Genomic DNA, 18,544 nt, shown 5'->3' with positions numbered 1-18,544 from the left:
GCCCAGTGGGCTCAGCAGGCCAATTAAGGGCCACCCGGCAACAGGTGACGTCACAGATTGACATTTCATCTGTCAAGGGCTTTTGACAGATGAAATATCAGCGTTTGACAGCTCTTTGAAGCTGTCAAACACTGGCAATCTGTACTCCAAGTTAATTCCTTCCTCTCAGGCTGATTTAGAGATCTCTCCAGAACAGAAAGCAGAGGCTGCAGCTTTTGACAGCTCGCGGCCATTCTGCTTTCTGTGCCGGTGAGATGAGGGACTCCCGAGACCTGAAGGAAGGAAGCCTGCATTAGTAAGTAAAGGTAAGTAAAACTTATTTAAACACTTTACACACACAAAACACACTTACCTCTGCACTCATGCACCCATCACTCACCTGAACACCGGACATCTTGAACCCTCCACCTTTGGAGCCGTCAGGCAGCCCACACTTCAGGGCTAAAAATAGTGTTTAGGCTAAAAACTGCCTGTTAACTGCCTGTTAACAAGCAGATAATTGGCACTAAGCATTTTCCCGCCTCGAGGAGGCGGCTCCCAGCACAGGTCGGGTACCGGCCTCCTGGGAAACGGGCATGGAGGTGGGTTGAGGGGCGGGAAGGGTTCGTGCCCCCCCGGTTTTGCAATTTTAACACCCCACATGCCTCCATTCCCACCTCCACGGCCCTGGGAAATTCTAGCCCATAGAGTACAAAAACAAGGAAGTTATGATGAATTTTTATAAAACACTGGTTTGGCTTAGTGGCAGGAGGCAGAGGGTGATGGTCGAAGGTTGTTTTTGTGACTGGATGCCTGTGTCCAGTGGTGTACCACAGGGATCGATGCTGGGTCCCTTGCTGTTTGTAGTGTACATTAATGATTTAGATATGAATGTAGGAGGTATGATCAGTAAGTTCGCAGATGACACGAAAATTGGTGGAGTGGTAAATAGCGAGGAGGGAAGCCTCAGGCTACAGGACGATATACGTGGTTGGTCAGATGGGCAGAACAGTGGCAAATGGAATTTAACCCTGAAAAGTGTGAGGTGATGCATTTTGGGAGGACTAACAAGGCAAGGGAATACACAATGAATGGTAGGACCCTAGGAAGGACAGAGGATCAGAGGGACTTTGGTGTGCATGTACATAGATCCCTGAAGGCAGCAGGACAGGTAGATAAGGTGGTTAAGAAGGCATATGGGATACTTGCCTTCATTAGCTGAGGCAAGAATATAAGAGCAGGGCGGTTATGATGGAGCTGTACAAAATGCTAGTTAGGCCACAGCTGGAATACTGTGTGCAGTTCTGGTCGCCACACTATAGGAAGGATGTGATTGCATTGGAGAGGGTGCAGAGGAGATTCACCAGGATGTTACCTGGGCTGGAGCGTTTCAGCTATGAAGAGAGACTGGACAGGCTGGGGTTGTTTTCCTTAGAGCAGAGAAAGCTGAGGGGGGACCTGATTGAAGTGTACAAAATTATGAGGGGCATAGATAGGGTAGATAGAAAGGAACTTTCCCCCTTAGTAGAGGGGTCAATAACCAGGGGGCATAACTTCAAGGTAAGGGGCAGGAGGTTTAGAGGGGATTTGAGGAAAAACTTTTTCACCCAGAGGGTGGTTGGAATCTGGATCTCACTGCCTGAAAGGGTGGTAGAGGCAGGAACCCTCACAACATTCAAGAAGCAGTTAGATGAGCACTTGAAATGCCATAGCATACAAGGCTACGGACCAAGTGCTGGAAAATGGGATTAGAATAGACAGGGCCTGATGGCCAGCGCAGACACGATGGGCCGAAGGGCCTCTTTCTGTGCTGTATAACTCTATGACTCTAGGAAGGATGTGAACGCCTTAGAGAGGGTGCAGAAAAGATTTACAAGATTGTTCCAGGGATGAGGGACTTCAGTTATGTGGATAGACTAGAGAAACTGAGGTTGTTCTCCTTGGAGCAGAGAAAGTTGAGTGGAGATTTGATAGAAGTGTTCAAAATCATGACGGATCTAGACAGAGTAGATAGAGAGAAATTGTTCCCATTGGCGGAAGGGACAAGAACCAGAGGGCACAGATTTAAGGTGATTGGCAAAAGAACCAAAGGTGACATAAGGAAAAACTTTTTTACGCAGCGAGTGGTTAGGATCTGGATGCACTGCCTGAAAGGGTGGTGGAGGCAGATTCAATCGTGGCTTTCAAAAGGGAATTGGATAAGTACCTGAAGGCAAAACATTTGCAGGGCTACGGGGAAAGGGCGGGGGAGTGGGACCAGCTGAAGTGCTCTTGCAGAGAGCCGGCACAGGCTCGATGGGCTGAATGACCGCCTTCTATGCTATAAAAATTCTATGATTCTATGATTCTAAGAGGTACACATAGGTTAAAAAAGCAAAGTTGCAAATCCCCTCATAAAGTAGCAACTTTCCTGAAAATCTGCCCACAATCAGCTGTGTTATGTTTAAGTGCAATTTTCTGCAGATACCATATTGCATACTGTACTCATGAGATATTAATGCACTCCTTGTGTCCATATTCATGGGGGAAAGATTTCCTCTCTATGCCATGTATAGCAAAACCTTTAAATCCGTTCTTCATAAATATGATCATAATATAATGCAATTTTATGTTGAATTTGAGAGTGATTTAGTTAAGTCCGAAACAAAGCAAACTACATAGATATGAGAGGCGAGTTGGCTAAGGTAGGTTGGGCAACTAAGTTAAAAGATATGACAGTAGAAAAGCAAGGGCAACCATTTAAAGAAATAATTCGTAATTTGCAACAAATATACATTCCCTTAAGGAATACAAACATCATGGGGAAAATGGTCTAACCGTGGCTAACAAGAGAAGTTAAAATAGTATTAGATTAAAGGAAGAGGTTTATAATGTTGCCAAAAAGAGTAGTAAGCCTGAGGATTGGGAGAATTTTAGAATTCAGCAAAAGAGGACCAAGAAAATGATAAATAAAGGGAAATTAGAATATGAGAGTAAACTAGCAAGAGACATAAAAATAGACTGTAAAAGCTTCTAAAGCTATGTAAATTATAATGGGGGATAAGGAAATGGAAGAGAAATTAAACAAATATGTTGGCCGCGATTTTATCAGCGGAGTCGGGATGGTGGAGGGATAGATGGTTGCTGTGTTCCGGTCCTGCTCCCAGCTACAGCCGCTCTGTCAAAGGGATTTTCCCTTGTTTGGCCTTGTTAAGTCCGCCTTGCGAGGTTCCCGGCCAATTAACAAAAAGCGGGTCTGATGATATCATTTGATGACACGTCATCAGCCTGTTTCCTTAAAGGGACCACGGCCACATTGAGTTTGACAGTTGTTCTGTCAGCGTTTGACAGCATTGAGATGTTGCAAACACTGACAAGCACTGCACAAAGGTGAATGCTCACACCCAGGCTCTCCAATGACTCCCTCCATATTCTTATGGAGGGAGTCGCAGCACGCAGAGAGGTTCTCTTCCCTTCGAAGGGTGGAAGAGTCTCCCCAGGACACCAACGCAGCCTGGTTGCACATTCCACAGGAGGCCAAAAGCAGGGATGTCGTCAGGGGTCCCTGGCTGCAGTGGCGCCAACCTTTCAATGATCTCAGTGGATCACGAAACGTTACTGCAAAGCCACACTCAAACTCACCCTGCTGTGCCACTCAACACATCCCCATCACTCTGCCTTCCATACCCTTCTCCTGCACATCCTTACTCACATCAACTTTCCTTGCTCCTCCACCCAACCCTCTCTATCTACTTTATCACTTCCTCATCTCACTAGCCACCCCTCACACTCACCCTCATCCTACTGCAATCATACCAACTAACAATGCACAAAAGTAAGCACTTGAGAGGTTTAGCCAATGTCCATGTGAAGTTTTTGGTAATGTGTTGTCATACAATGAAATCTATTTTTCCAACACTGTCCCTTATTGGACAGATCTGTCCGCACCTTGAGAAGTGTCTTACTGAGTTACAGTGAATGTTGAGACATAACTTTCCCCACCCCCCCATTTTATAGTGATCAGTGTGCATGGAATGGCTTGGACATTAAAGGGATGCTTCACGGTGCTGGTGTGGGATGGTGTCAACCTGGCGCGAATCATATGGCAGCCAGGGTTAACAGCATCAAGTGAAGTAAACCTGGCCATGGTGATGCCATCGCTGGCCTCCCGGGCAGCAATATTGTCAGGGGATGATGCCCTGTGTCCTGTGCAGCATCAAGTGATGGCGGAGAAGGTTGGTGATGTTGTTGGTGATGTTGGTGTGCCTGGTGATGTTGGTGTTGGGGCTGATCATGGAAGGATTCTTTCAAGGACACCGATGTTGCTGCAATAGATGGCAGCTGCAGGTGAGATGACAGAAGCAATCTGTCAATGGTGAGAGAGGTTCTCCCAATGAGGTGGCACTGGACATACAGTTGCCTCTAAACATTTGCAAGCTAAAGAAATCTCTGTATGTATTACAAATGAATTAACCAACAGTTTCTGCGCTCTGAAACTGACCATCTGCAATATGGTATCCTTTACACCACTTCTGCAGCTGTCAGCTTATCAGATACATCAGAGCAGACTCAACTCATGCCAGCGTGAGCTGGTGAGTTCCCCGAGCAGTGGGGAACCCATGGGGGAGCACGTAAAATTGGAAGGAAGCCTCAAAATACCATTAAATTGGCTCTTAACAAGCCATTTAATGAGCTCAATTGTCTCCCCCGCTGCTGGGAGTCGGGTCAGTTCTCCGCTGACAGACTTGACACCTGGGAGACTTGCATGGAGGTGGGTTGACAGCGGGTTTCCTACCCACTGTCAATCTTTGTTATTTTGACAGCGGCCCCGCCTCCAAACCCGCACTGTGAGCACCGGCAATATTCCGGCCTTTGTGTCTGTCTTCACGGAAGAAGATGCAGAAAACCTCCCAGAAATAGTGGAGAACCAAGGGTCTAGTGGGAATGAGGAACTGAAAGAAATTAGTATTAGTAAAAAAAAGTACTGGAGAAATCAATGGGACTGAAAGCCGATAACTCCCCTGGACCTGATAGTCTATATCCTAGGGTTTTTAACGTGGCTATAGAGATAGTGAATGCTTTAGTTGTCATCTTCCAAAATTCCATAGATTCTAGAACAGTTCCCGTGGATTGGAAGGTAGCAAATGTAACCCCACTATTTAAGAAAGCAGGTAGGGAGAAAATGGGGAATTACAGACCAGTTAGCCTGACATCAGTCATAGGAAAAATGCTAGAATCTATTATTAAGGACATAGTAACAGGGCACTTGGAAAATAATAACATGGATTTATGAAAGGGAAATCATGTGTGACGAATCGGTTAGAGTTTTTTGAGGTTGTAAACAGCAGAATAGCTAAGGGGGAACCAGTAGACGTATTTGAATTTTCAGAAGGCATTCGATAAGGTGCCACACAAGAGGTTATTAAACAAAATTAGGGCTCATGAGATTGGGGGTAATATACTAGCATTTATTGAGGATTGGTTAACGGACAGAAAACAGAGAGTAGGAATATACAGGTCATTTTTGGGATGGCAGGCTGTAACTTGTGGGGTACCGCAAGGATCAATGCTTGGGCCTCAGTTATTCACAATCTATATCAATGATTTGGATGAGGGGACCAAATGTAATATATCCAAGTTTGTTGATGATACAAAGCTAGGTGGGAATGTAAGTTGTGAGGAGGATGCAAAGAGGCTTCAAGGGGATATAGACAGACTAAGTAAGTGGACAAGAACATGGCAAATGGAATATAATGTGGAGAAATGAGAAGTTATCCACTTTGGTAGGAAAAATAGAAAAGCAGAGTATTTTTAAACGGTGAGAGATTGGCAAATGTTGGTGTTCAGAGGGACCTGGGTGTCCTTGTACATGAATCATTGTAAGTTAACATGCAGGTACAGCAAACAATTAAGAAAGCAAATGGTATGTTGGCCTTTATTACAAGAGGATTTGAGTATAAGAGTAAAGGGCCTAGAAATTGGGTATAGCCCCGATTGAGGCGTTAGAACTGGCGCTGCGCAAAGTTTATAGCCAGACGAAACTTATCGCTGCCTGGCGAGATATTGGGTTGCATCGCCCCCAAATGGGATTGAGGCGCGAAATCAGACATTGCACGGGGCTCCTAAGGCGCAAAAGTTCAGGCGCTACCCAATATCGGCGCGGACGGGCGCAGCGCAGGTGATCTCAATTACCGGAAACCACGAGACTTCCAGGTGCCGGCCGGCTCTTAAAGGGGTGGGTCAGTCAGCCTGAGCTGCCACACTCAATGCCCTGTAGGCCTCAGAATCGGCGCTCGCCCTTCTCTGGCGCAAGAAACTTGGTCAGGATGGAGAAGGTGAGACAGAGAGCAGAGCGCTTCAGCACTGAGGCTCTGGACCAGTTGGTGTCTGCAGTTGAGCGCCGTCGAGATGTTCTGTATCCTGACAATAGCAAGAGGCCGAATCAAAAGGCTTACCGGCGATCTTGGAGGGAGGTTTCTCTGAGGGTCAACTCCAGCAGCATGGCGACCAGGACCCCTGTTCAGTGCAGGAAGAAATTCAACTACCTCACTCGGGTCGTTAGGGTGAGTGTTGGTTATGCAAACTTCTGATTCCCTCCATCTGCACCTGACTTCGAGCACCCTGTTGCCATGATGCCCCAATGGCCATCTGTCAGCAAGCACCCATGGCCCTTTCTGGGCACACACATGGACATTTCACTCAAGGCCACATGTAAGGGCCCTTGCACCATGGGGGGCATGAGATGATCTCTCAAGGCCTCATGTAAGGGCTCTTGCACCATGGGGGGCATGAGATGATCTCTCAAGGCCTCATGTAAGGGCTCTTGCACCATGGGGGGCATGAGATGATCTCTCAAGGCATCATGTTACAGAACTTCCCCTTCTTTCCCCTGCAGTCCAAGCTGGCGGTGAGGCGAAAGGACCAGAGTCGAACCGGTGGCGGGTCTCCACAAGTCGTCACTCTGACGGATCTCGAGGAGATAGCGCACCAGATTCTTGGAGGACGTCTGTCTGGTCCTGTTACCACTGCAGCTGCCGACCCCATTTCCGACAGCGAGGGTAAGGCTCTCTCCTTTTTCAGCTGTTTCCTTCCACTTGGTCCCCTCATGTCAGAGCCTTGCCGCAATCTGGCATGCCTTTCCGCCAACCTGTCCTTTTGCTAAAGCCACTCTTCCACCTCCCTGCTTTCAGATGATGCATCACCAACTCGGGCTCAATGCCCTGAAGCTGCCAGTGCCAGTGCCTCCGGAGGCGAAGATCAGGAGGAAGCCGGACCATCCGTTCCAATCTCAGGGGAGCATACACATCTACAGACTGGGGATAGTAGTTCCCTGGAGGGAAGGTGGGGGGGCTCTGAGGATCAGCCAGTTGCCGGAACAAGCGGCATGCAGCAACGCAAGGGGGGTAGGCGAGTTCGGCCACCGTCTCCCCGGAGGGCAAGGTAGGTAGTGATGACTGCTGCACAGAGTGCAGAGGAGGTGCGTCGCCTGGCTGAAATGAGCACCCAGGCCCGGCTCAGGCACACTGAGCTGATGGCTGCAGTGGGGAGGATGCCTCAGTCAATAGATACACTGGCAAAGAGTGTGTTGGACTTCGGGGCAACAATGGAGAGGACTCTCCAGGGCTTCGGGGCAACAATGGACAGGACTCTCCAGGGCTTCAGGGAAACAATGGACAGGACTCTCCTGGGCTTCAGGGAAACAATGGACAGGACTCTCCAGGGCTTCGGGGCAACAATGGAGAGGACTGTCCAGGGCTTCGGGCCAACAATGGAGAGGACTGTCCAGGGCTTCGAGGCCACTATGGAAAGGACTGTTCAGGGCTTCGGACAATCCCTGGAAAGGTCTGTCCAGGGCTTGTCCGAGGCAGTGGAGCGGTCGGCACCAGCCTTGTCCGAAGCAATGGAAAGAACTGTCCAGGCTGCTCTGAAGCACTGGCACCTGGCTCACAGGTCCTCACTGCTGCCACCCTATCTGCATCAGCTAGGATCACCCCGGGCCCTTCCAGTCCCATACAAGGCCAGGAATCAGTGGAGCACGCGAATGTGGCGGATGAGCCGAGCCGGTCCCCTCAGAGAGCCAGTGTGTCGTCCGACCATGGTGCAGGTGTCCTCTCTCGGCAGGTGACCATTGCACATGCCAGCGCTGGTACGTCTGCAGTGCAGCTGCCACCACCTGCAGGGCACACTGCTTCCAGCCATGCTCAGATCAAGCATCCTGCGTCCGTACCCTCCAAGCCCAGAGGTCGGCCAGGCCGTCCCTCAGGGGCTTCTGCGCTTCCACACAGTCAGCAGGCGTACCCCAGCCTTCACCCCGCCACTGGGGTTCAATTACGTAGGAGCAGCAGGGAGGGAAGGGGCCGACCGTGAAAGAGAAGTCATTCTCCATCAAGGGGCCAGCAGTAGAGGGAGTTGCTGAGACGTTTCTTTGGCCAAATTCAAGGACACCCTCACCTGTTGTAATTGTTGGAAATGGTTTGTTTAGTTTTGCGGCTTTGCCGAAGAGTTAACTGTTATTTTGTTAGTTATGGTTTCTGTTGACATGACGTTGGTTTGCTGTAATGAAAGACTTTTGTGACAATAAAGAGAAGTTTTAATGTGCTATGGTGCACGTGACTAATTTCAGTGATGCTGGCCTTCAGAGGCTTTCAAACATCCAAAGTGCGCAGGAGTAAAGACACTCATCATTCCGCCAGAGGTGCCTCGAAATGAGTCCTCATGAGCCTCTGACGGATGGTCCTTCCACTTTCAGGAGCCCTTCCATCTTCCTCCTCCTCCTCCTCCTCCTCGTCCGCATGCTCCTCCTCCTCCGCCTGCTCTTCCTCCTCCTCCTCCTCCTCGACTGCCTGCTCTGCTGGTCGTTGAGGGACAGCTGGAATTGGCTGGGTGCATCGAATCGCCAAGTTGTGGAGCATGCAGCAGACGACGACGATGTGACCCACTTGCTCCGGTGAGTACTGCAGGGCTCCCCCTGAATGATCCAGACATCGGAAACGCTTTTTGAGCACACCAATAGTGTGCTCTACAATGTTCCTGGTCGCCTGATGGCTGCTGTTGAACAGCTCTTCTGCTGGGGTGGCGGCCACACGGAGTGGTGTCATCAGCCATGGGCAAAGAGGATAGCCCTTGTCCCCAATAAGCCAGCCTCATGGTCGAGCCGGCCCCTCAAAAAGGTCACAAACTGAGGTCTACCGCAGGATAAAGGCATCGTGGCTGCTCCCTGGGAATTGGGCGTTGACTGCCATGATGATTTGGCGGTGGTCACAGACCAGCTGCACGTTGAGGGAGTGGAACCCCTTGCGGCTGTGGAAGTCCTCAGGATTCTGGAATGGCGCCCTCAAAGCCACGTGTGTACAGTCAATCGCCCCCTGCACCATGGGGAAGTCCGCAATAGCAGCGAAGTCCTGCCCGCGCTCCGCCTGCTTCTCCAGGGTCAGAGGGAAGGTGATGAATTGACGCCTTTGCCTATAAAGGGCAGCTGTAACTTGCCGGATGCAACAGTGGACTGCAACCTGAGAGATATTCGCAATGTCCCCAATGGCTGACTGAAAGGATCCGTTGCCATAAAAATTGAGGGCAACAGTCAGTTTAACGGCCACCGACAGAGAGGTCCTGCACCGTAGGCGCGGCTGCAGATCCTCAGCAAGCAGGTGGCACAGTTCAGTAACAACGTCCCTCCCGATTCGGAGCCTTCGCACACACTGCTCCTCCGACATGTCAAGGTATGACACCTGCTGCCTAAAGACCCTCGCAGCATACCCTCGGATTGGCCGACCTCCATTGCCCCTCCTCCTTCTGGCCAATCCCGGCCCTCTCTCCCGCCGTCTCTCTGCCCCTTCAAAGTGTTCGGCCATGAGGCCATCGCCCTCCAAAGCATTTCCCATTCCGATGCCAGTTGGTCAAAAGGCTGTTAGGTCTAGTGCTCCAACTGCTCCAGACAGGTTTGAAGGTCCCAAGTACTCTAATGCTAAATTCCAAAAACTCTGCTCCACAGTAGCTCACCAACTCTCTCCACCAACGATCGCAATGAACAGGCCAAGTGGCTGAAGCTTCTATACTAGAGCTGTCCCCTTTAAATAGCGCCCCCCGACTCCGAGAAGGGCCTGCTAACGCTCCTTCGAACTGTCACTAATAGTGCTAGGCGTAAAGGCTCCGGGCGCCACCCAATATCCGCTCAGGCGCCCCTAAAAGGCGTTGCACACTGAAATGATGTCATGATCTGCTTGCGCTCGCGGGCACGTGCAAACACTTAGCGCAGGCATTAAATGTATAGTCAATATGGGAGTTGTCGCTATCTTCATTGCGCCCGCCCCAACATTGGGTAATGCCCCAATTCTCGGTCTCTTTAGGCGCTAACCACTGGCGCAAACAACCGAATTTCTAGGCCAAGATCTCTTACTGCAATTACATAGGGCCTTGGTGAGACTACACCTGGAGTATTGTGTACAGTTTTGGTCTCCTTACCTAAGGAAGGATATACTTGCCATGGAGGGAGTGCAATGAAAGTTCACCAGACTGATTCCTGGGATGGGGGGATTGTCCTATGAGGAGAGATTGAGTAGAGTAGGCCTATATTCTCTAGAGTTTAGAAGAATTAGGGGTGATCTCAATGAAACATACAAAATTCTTACAGGGCTTGACAGGGTAGATGTAGGGAGGATGTTTCCCCTGGCTGGGGAGTCTAGAATCAGGGGTCACAGTCTCAGAATAAGGGGTTGGCCATTTAGGACTGAGATAAGGAGAAATTTCTTCACTCAAAGGGTGGTGAATCTTTGGAATTCTCTACGCCAGAGGGCTGTGGAGTCTCAGTCGTTGAGTATATTCAAGACAGAGATCGATAGATTTTTGGATATTAAGGGAATTAAGGGATATGAGGATAGTGCAGGACAGTGGAGTTGAGGTAGAAGATCAGCCATGATCTTATTAAATGGCGGAGCAGGCTCGAGGGGCCAAATGGCCTGTTCCTGCTTCTATTTCTTATGTTCTTATGTTCTTAAATGGTTTTACAAATTTGTTGTGAATAATGTACTGAGGAAATCTTTTCTCATGTTTACTTTAGTGTAATTCTATAAAAATATAAATTTAAGGAGTGACAATCTAAAAACACATAAAAGCTTTCATTACCTCGACGATTCACTGGGTCCTTTGCCACATATGCAACATAGTCTGTGGTGTCCTGTTATGTATAAAGAAGAAAAATAGCTCAATAGAATAACTGAAGATTTAAAATATTCATTTCATTCTCTGCAGAGAAGTATTTATATAAGAGACCAAAATTTGCAAAATATTGAACTTTTATTTATCCTCACTATTTTCTACATATATTCAATTTTAACAAAGTCAGTTCCTGTCACAAAGGTTAATGATCAGAGTAAAATATTAGTGAACTCTTCTTATATATGTTTAGTTTCAATATGAATGATGGCACGCTGGACCATAAGAGGGGGAACTGTGGCATCAGACAGATTCTCAACTTGCCATCTGGGTGTAAAACTGGCACTGTGGATCAGCCACTCATTATAAAAACCACCCGATTGAAAATCTTGTCACAAGGAAGGAGGGCAAATTGGAGCGTGTGTCACCTAAGCCACTCTCATGTATCTCCAGGAACTGGTTATTAAGTGACATTGACATAGAAAGTCAGCCTGTTCTGTGATCCAGGTAACAATAGATGGTGCAAGTAGAACTAATGAAGAGGAGTAAAATGTAAATGAACAGGGGAAAAATATTAAAATATCATTTTTTTTAATAGAAGGCAATTTCAGAGCAGGTAGCGACAGTTTCCGGCTAGCCTTATCTCTGCTGAGAGAATTAAGCTAGTGTGAGAGAAAAATATCCTGCAGATCATTCACACAGTCAGCCTGCTCCAGTGTACAAAGGCACCCCACTTTTCTTTTGTATTTTCCTCTTTCCTTGTCTGTATGCCTCAGCTACTAACTGCCTTAACCAGCTGACTGGTGCCTATTCTGCACTATTACACTACCAGGCAAAACAAGCATTCCAATGACTGCAAAAACCTAGGATGAATATCACTGTGATCAAACCTTTCTAAAGTTGCGAATCACATTATATCTGTAGATTAATAGGATAAGTTCCTGTGAAGACTGAACACATTATTGGATGAATACAGAAGGAAAAATCCTAAATTATATATATCAAGTAATGTTCTACGATATAAAAACAGAAAATCATGGAAATACTCAGCAGGTCAGGCAGCATCTGTGGAGAGAAACAAAGTTAACTTTCAGGTCAATGACCTTTCATAAGAATTGGAAAAAGTTAGAGATGTAACAGGTTTTAAGCAAGTACAGAGGCAGGGAAAGGGGGCGCGGAGGAAAGAAGGTCTGTGATGAGGTGGAAGGCAGGAGTGATTAAATGACAAAAGGGATGATGGCGTAAGGCAAAAGTGGGTGATAATGGGACAAGTGAAGAAACAAAAGATGGGTCTAGAGGTGTAGGTGGCAACAGCAGAATCATTACCAACAGCTGCTGTCTGAAAAAATGGGAGCAGTGGTTATGATCTGAAATTGTTGAACTCAATGTTGAGTCTGGAAGGCTGTTAAGTGCCTAATAGAAAGATGAGGTGCTGTTCCTCGACCTTCCGTTGAGCTTCATTAGAACGGTGTAGAAGGCCAAGGTCAGAGAGGTTAGAGTGGGAATGGGGTGGAGATTTAAAATGACAGGCAACCGGAAGCTCGGAGTCACGCTTGCAGACTGAACGGAGGTGTTCCACAAAGTGATCACGCAATCTGCATTTGGTCTCCCCAATGTAGAGGACACTGCATCGTGAGCAGCAAATACAGTATACTAAATTGAAAGAAGTACAAGTAAATCGCTGTTTCACTTGGAAGGTGTATTTGGGGCCCTGGATGGTAGGAAGGGAGGAGGTCAAATGGCAGGTCTTGCTCTCCACAGATGCTGTCTAACCTGCTGGGTATTTCCAGCATTTTCTGTTTTTATTTCAGATTTCCAGCATCCGCAGTATTTCACTTTTTTTTATTAATGTTCTATCATAATTTAGTCCAATTAAATTTTCCCCAAAAACTGCAGACAGACATGAATTTTGTTTTCTACATTCTAAGGGCTGGATTTTGTCAATGGGGACGTGATGGAGGCGGGGCTCCCACTTTTTGGGTTGTAGTCCCGCCTCTATCGATTTGCGCTCAACCCACGCAATTTTCCCTTGATTGACCTTGTTGAGCCCACCCAGCAGGCTCAGCAGGCCAATTAAGGGACACCCGGTTACAGGTGACGTCAATGATTGACATTTCATCTGTCAAGAGCTTTAGACAGATGAAATATCAGCATTTGACAGCTCTGTGAAGTTGTCAAACACTGACAATCTGTCTTCTAACTTGAGTCCTTCTCCACAGACTCAGTTAGAAATCTCTCCAGAACAGAAAGCAGAAGGCTGCAGATTTTGACAGTTCGCGGCCATTCTGCTTTCTGTGCCGGTGAGATGAGGGACTCCCGAGACCTGAAGGAAGGAAGCCTGCATTAGTAAGTAAAGGTAAATAAAACTTATTTAAACACTTTACACACACCAAACACACTTACCTCTGGACTCATGCACCCATCACTCACCTGAACACTGGACATCTCGAACCCTCCAAGACCTTGAGCCCGACGGTCCGCCTCGCTAACTTGGCGTGGTTTGGAGCCGTCGGGCAGCCCACACTTCAGAGCTAAAAATAGGGATTAGGCCAAAAACTGCCTGTTAACTATCTGTTAACAGGCAGATAATTGGCACTAATCCCCTTCCCGCCTCGGGGAGGCGGCTCCCAGCACAGGTCGGGTACCCGCCTCCTGGGAAACGGGCATGGAGGTGAGTTGGGGGGTGGGAAGGGTTCGTGTCCCCCGATTCTGTAATTTTCCCCCCACTACCGCCTCCAAACCCGCCTTCACAGGGTTTGGAAATTTGAGCCCTAACAGTTTGAGGATTGTGTCTGTGTTACACTAGTAAGTGGCATGTCAAATTTGTGAGCACATAATTGAGCTGTGAAGAACAAAATCATGGGATTGATAACTCAAATGATGTAAACAACCTAACTGTTGCCTGTCCTCTCCAACCGCTCACGGTGATCACATTTGCAGTAAGTGTTGGCTGCTCGAGGAATTCCGGCTCCGTGTTGAAGAGCTGGAGTCCGAGCTTCAAACACTGAGACACATCAGGGAGGGGGAGAGTTACCTGGACTCTGTGTATCACGAGGTATTCACACCAATTAGATTAATTAATTCAGATGTAGTCCGTGGCCAGGGTCAGGATGGTGTGACTAGAAGTGAGGCAGGTACGGGGATCCAGGAGGTAGTGTTGGAGGAGCCGCAGCCCTTGCACTTGTCCAACAGGTTCGAGGCTCTTACTCCCTGTGAGGATGGGAACAGGGACTGCGGGGAGGATGAACAACCTGGCCACAGCACCGTGGAGCAGGGGGCCATTCAAGTGGGGGGGAGTTAAAAGAAATGTTGTAGTGGTAGGGGATAGTATCATTAGGGGGATAGATAGAGTTCTTTGCAGCCAAGAGTGAGAGTCCTGAAGGCTGTGTTGCCTGCCCGGTGCCAGGGTTAAGGACATCTCCTCTGGACTGGAGAGAAACTTGGAGTGGGAGGGGGAGGATCCAGTTGTCGTGGTCCATGTTGGTGCCAACGACATAGATAGGACAAGGAAGGAGGTTCTGCTGAGGGAGTTTGAGCAGCTAGGGGCCAAATTAAAAAGCAGAACCACAAGGGTAATATCTGGATTATTACCTGAGCCATGAGCGAATTTGGCTAGGACAAATAAAATTAGAGAGTTAAATGCGTGGCTCAAAGCCTGGTGTGGGAGAAATGGGTTTTGCTTCCTGGGACACTGGCACCAGTACTGGGGCAGGAGGGAGCTGTTCCGTTGGGACGGGCTTCACTTGGCCAGTGCTGGGACTAGAGTCCTGGCGGATCATATAACTAGGGCTGTAGAGAGGGCTTTAAACTAACTAGTGGGGGGGGAGGTTCCTAGAGAGCAAATAATAAAAATGACAACAGAGAAGGTCATAGACTGAGGTAGCAGTGGGGAAATTAAAAACCAGAGCATGTCAGGAAGGGGCAGAAGGTATGGAGTAAAAGGTAAAGTAATAAAAAGGGCAAAAGCAGGAACTAAGTGTCACAAAACATCTTTGAAAGTTCTCTATCTGAATGCACGTAGCATTCGTAACAAAATAGACGAGTTAATGGCACAAATAACTACATATAGGTATCATCTTGTGGCCATTACAGAAACATGGCTGCAGGGTGACAATGCCTGGGAATTAAACATACCAGGTTATTTAACGATCAGGAAGGACAGGCAGGAAGGAAGGGAAGGTGGGGTGGCTATGTTAATAAAGGAAGGAATCACTGTAATACAGAGAAATGATATTGGGTCAAAAGATCAGGATAATGAAACAGTTTGGGTGGAGGTAAGGAATAATAAGGGGAAAAAAACACTAGTGGGCGTAGTCTATAGGCCTCCGAACAGTGGCTTGTAATAAGGGAACATCTATAATTATGGGGGATTTTAACTATCATATTAATTGGACAAATCAAATTGGGCAGGGCTGCCTTGAGGATGAGTTCATTGAGTGTATTAGGGATGGGTTTCTTGAGCAGTATGTAACTGAACCGACCAGGGGGCAAGCAACCTTAGATTTGGTCTGTGTAACGAGACAGGATTAATTAAAAATGTCCTAGTAAAGGATCCCTTTGGAATGAGTGACCATAACATGGTTGAATTCCATATTCAATTAGAGGGTGAGAAGGTTGGATCTCAAACAAGCGTGCTAAGCTTGAATAAAGGAGACTATGAAGGTATGAGAGCGGAATTGAGTAGAGTGGATTGGGAAAATAGATTAAAGGGTAAGACGATACATGATCAGTGGTGTACATTTAAGGAGTTATTTTACAACTTCCAAAAAATATATATTCCACTGAGAAGAAAAGGGTGTAAAAGAAAAGACAGCCATCCGTGGCTAAGTAAAGAAATTAAGGATAGTATTCGACTTAAAACAAGGGCATATAAGGTAGCCAAATCTAGTGGGAGGATAGAGGATTGGGAAAACTTTAAAAGACAGCAAAAAATAACAAAAAGATTGATTAAGAAAGGGAAGATAGATTATGAAAGTAAATTAGCAAAAAATATAAAAACAGATAGTAAGAGTTTTTATAGTTATATAAAAAGAAAAAGGGTGGCTGAAGTAAATGTTGGTCCCTTAGAGGATTTGACCAGGAAATTAATGGTGGGAATTATGGAAATGGCAAAAACACTGAATGAATATTTTATATCAGTCTTTACAGTAGAAGACACTAAGAATATCCGAACACTGGGCAAACAGGGGGCTAAAGGGGGGGAGGAGCTAAACACGATCAAAATCACTAAGGAAGTGGTACTCGGTAAAATAATGGGAATCAAGGCGGATAAATCACCTGGACCTGATGGCTTACATCCTAGGGTCTTGAGGGAAGTGGCGGTAGGGATTGTGGGTGCATTGGTAATAATTTTCCAAAACTCCCTGGACTCGGCAAAGGTCCCGGCAGACTGGAAAACTGCTAATGTAACACCCTTATTTAAAAAGGGCAGTAGACAGAAGGCTGGAAACTATAGATCGGTTAGCCTAACATCTGTGGTAGGTAAAATTTTGGAGTCCATTATTAAGGAGACAGTAACAGGACATTTGGATAATCATAATTTAATAGGACAAAGTCAGCATGGTTTTATGAAGGGGAAGTCATGTTTGACAAATTTGCTGGAGTTCTTTGAGGAAGTAACATATAGGGTGGATAAAGGGGAACCAGTGGACGTAGTGTATTTAGACTTCCAAAAGGCATTTGACAAGGTGCCACACAAAAGATTATTGCTTAAGATAAAAAATCACGGGATTGGGGATAATATTCTGGCATGGATAGAGGATTGGCTATCTAACAGAAGGCAGAGAGTTGGGATAAATGGTTCATTCTCAGACTGGCAATCAGTAACTAGTGGTGTTCCGCAGGGGTCAGTGCTGGGTCCCCAACTCTTTACAATCTAAATTAACGATTTGGAGGAGGGGACCGAGTGTAACATATCAAAGTTTGCAGATGATACTAAGATGGGAGGGAAAGTAATGAGTGAGGAGGACATAAAATACCTGCAAGGGGACATAGACAGGCTAAGTAAGTGGGCAGAGATTTGGCAGATGGAATACAATACTGCAAAGTGTGAGGTTATGCACTTTGGCAGGAAAAATTGTAGAGCAAGTTATTATCTTAATGGCAAGAAACTGGAAAGTACTGTAGTACAAAGGGATCTGGGGGTCCTGGTGCACGAAACTCAAGGTTAGCATGCAGGTGCAGCAAGTGATTAAGAAGGCCAATGGAATGTTGGCTTTCATTGCTAGGGGGATAGAACATAAAAATAGGGCGGTATTGCTTCAGTTGTACAAGGTATTGGTGAGACCGCACCTGGAATACTGCGTACAGTTTTGGTGTCCATACTTAAGAAAGGACATACTTGCTCTCGAGTCAGTACAAAGAAGGTTCACTCGGTTAATCCCGGGGATGAGGGGATGGACATATGAGGAGAGGTTGAGTAGATTGGGACTCTACTCATTGGAGTTCAGAAGAATGAGAGGCGATCTTATTGAAACATATAAGATTGTCAAGGGTTTGGATCGGGTGGATGCGGGGAGGATGTTCCCGATGATGGGTGAAACTAGAACTAGGGGGCATAGTCTTAGAATAAGGGGCTGCTCTTTCAAAACTGAGATGAGGAGGAACTACTTCACTCAGAGGGTGGTAGGTCCATGTAATATGCTGCCCCAAAAAGCTGTAGAAGCTACATCATTACATAAATTTAAAACAGAAATAGACAGTTTCCTAGAAGTAAAGGGAATTAAGGGTTACGGGGAGCGGGCAGGAATTTGGACATGAGTCTAGGTTCGGATCGGTCATGGCCCTGTGGGTAGCGGAGCGGGCCCAGGGGCCGTGTAGCCTGATCCTGCTCCTATTTCGTGTGTCTAATTCTGTTAGATTCAGGAGATGGTTCTGTGATAGTGGATTGGCGGTTAGGATCAGATCAGCCATGATCTTATTGAATGGCGGAGCAGGCTCAAGGGGCCGATTGGCCTACTCCTGCTCCTATTTCTTATGTTCTTATGTTCTTATGTAACCCAAGACAAAGGAATGTAAAAATTGCTGCGGGTAAAAAGGCAGATATTTTTTAAGTATATCAATTTCTTTTTACCATCAGAATAATCTTTGTAACCAAAGGTAATGTCCAATTTATCTTTTTTTTAATTTATACAACATCCAGATCTATAGTTTTCACAATTCTCCCCAATCATTGAAAAAATATCTCATTGCGTGTCAATCTCCTCATTGCGTTTATATCCCCTTCAGTGCTAACAAGACGTCTCATTATATATATATATTCACTGAAAGCAAACATGCAGGTGCAGCAAGCAGTTAGGAAGGCAAATGGTATGTTGGCCTTCATTGCAAGAGGATTTGAGTACAGGAGCAAGGATGTCTTACTACAGTTATACAGGGCCTTGGTGAGACCACACCTGGAGTACTGTGTGCAGTTTTGGTCTCCTTACCTAAGAAA

The 18,544-nt window shown here is 46.8% G+C and overlaps 1 protein-coding gene across 1 annotated transcript in view; it reads right to left on the bottom strand.

Annotated features, from left to right (window-relative positions):
• shc3 (SHC (Src homology 2 domain containing) transforming protein 3) overlaps positions 1 to 18,544 on the bottom strand; it is a 376,522-nt gene that overhangs the window by 167,416 nt on the left and 190,562 nt on the right. Inside the window, exon 6 of the mRNA XM_085984744.1 lies at positions 11,080 to 11,131. Within this exon, the coding sequence (XP_085840870.1) occupies positions 11,080 to 11,131 (52 nt within the window). The remainder of the gene's footprint in view (positions 1 to 11,079; positions 11,132 to 18,544) is intronic.

The sequence above is a fragment of the Somniosus microcephalus genome, chromosome 1 (genome assembly GCF_052327205.1).
Source record: "Somniosus microcephalus isolate GS21.2 chromosome 1, FLI_Smic_1.0, whole genome shotgun sequence".
NCBI classification, from domain to species: domain Eukaryota; kingdom Metazoa; phylum Chordata; class Chondrichthyes; order Squaliformes; family Somniosidae; genus Somniosus; species Somniosus microcephalus.
The sequence above is the reverse complement of the archived record's forward strand: the minus strand, read 5'-3'. Positions and strand labels throughout refer to the sequence as shown.